Source organism: Penaeus monodon, chromosome 25 (assembly GCF_015228065.2).
Source record: "Penaeus monodon isolate SGIC_2016 chromosome 25, NSTDA_Pmon_1, whole genome shotgun sequence".
In the NCBI taxonomy this organism is placed as follows: domain Eukaryota; kingdom Metazoa; phylum Arthropoda; class Malacostraca; order Decapoda; family Penaeidae; genus Penaeus; species Penaeus monodon.
In genome coordinates, this window is record NC_051410.1 from 18,647,336 (window position 1) to 18,647,563 (window position 228).

Below are 228 nucleotides of genomic sequence, written 5' to 3' on the forward strand. Positions count from 1 at the left end.
CGAATGTCTTTGAACGCTTAAAAATTTTAAACTGAATAAACAAAATGGTTTAACCATAAATACTCTCTATTTACAAACTATTTCTCGCCCCAGGTTCTGATACACCGACGACAAACGAAGACACTTGGTGGATGTTACAAAGAAATTTAAGCTGAGAACTTTTCGTACAAGGAGAGAACATCCATTTTTATGATCCCTGTGATATTACCTCACTTCATGCAAATATGA

At 34.6% G+C, this 228-nt stretch overlaps 1 protein-coding gene across 1 annotated transcript in view; it reads left to right on the forward strand.

Annotated features, from left to right (window-relative positions):
* Positions 1-110, forward strand: part of LOC119589099 (phenoloxidase-activating factor 2-like) — a 7,504-nt gene extending 7,394 nt beyond the window's left edge. The window contains exon 9 of the mRNA XM_037937676.1: positions 94-110. Coding sequence (XP_037793604.1) covers positions 94-100 — 7 coding nt within the window. The 3' untranslated portion in view covers positions 101-110. The remainder of the gene's footprint in view (positions 1-93) is intronic.
* Positions 111-228: the final 118 nt, after the last annotated feature.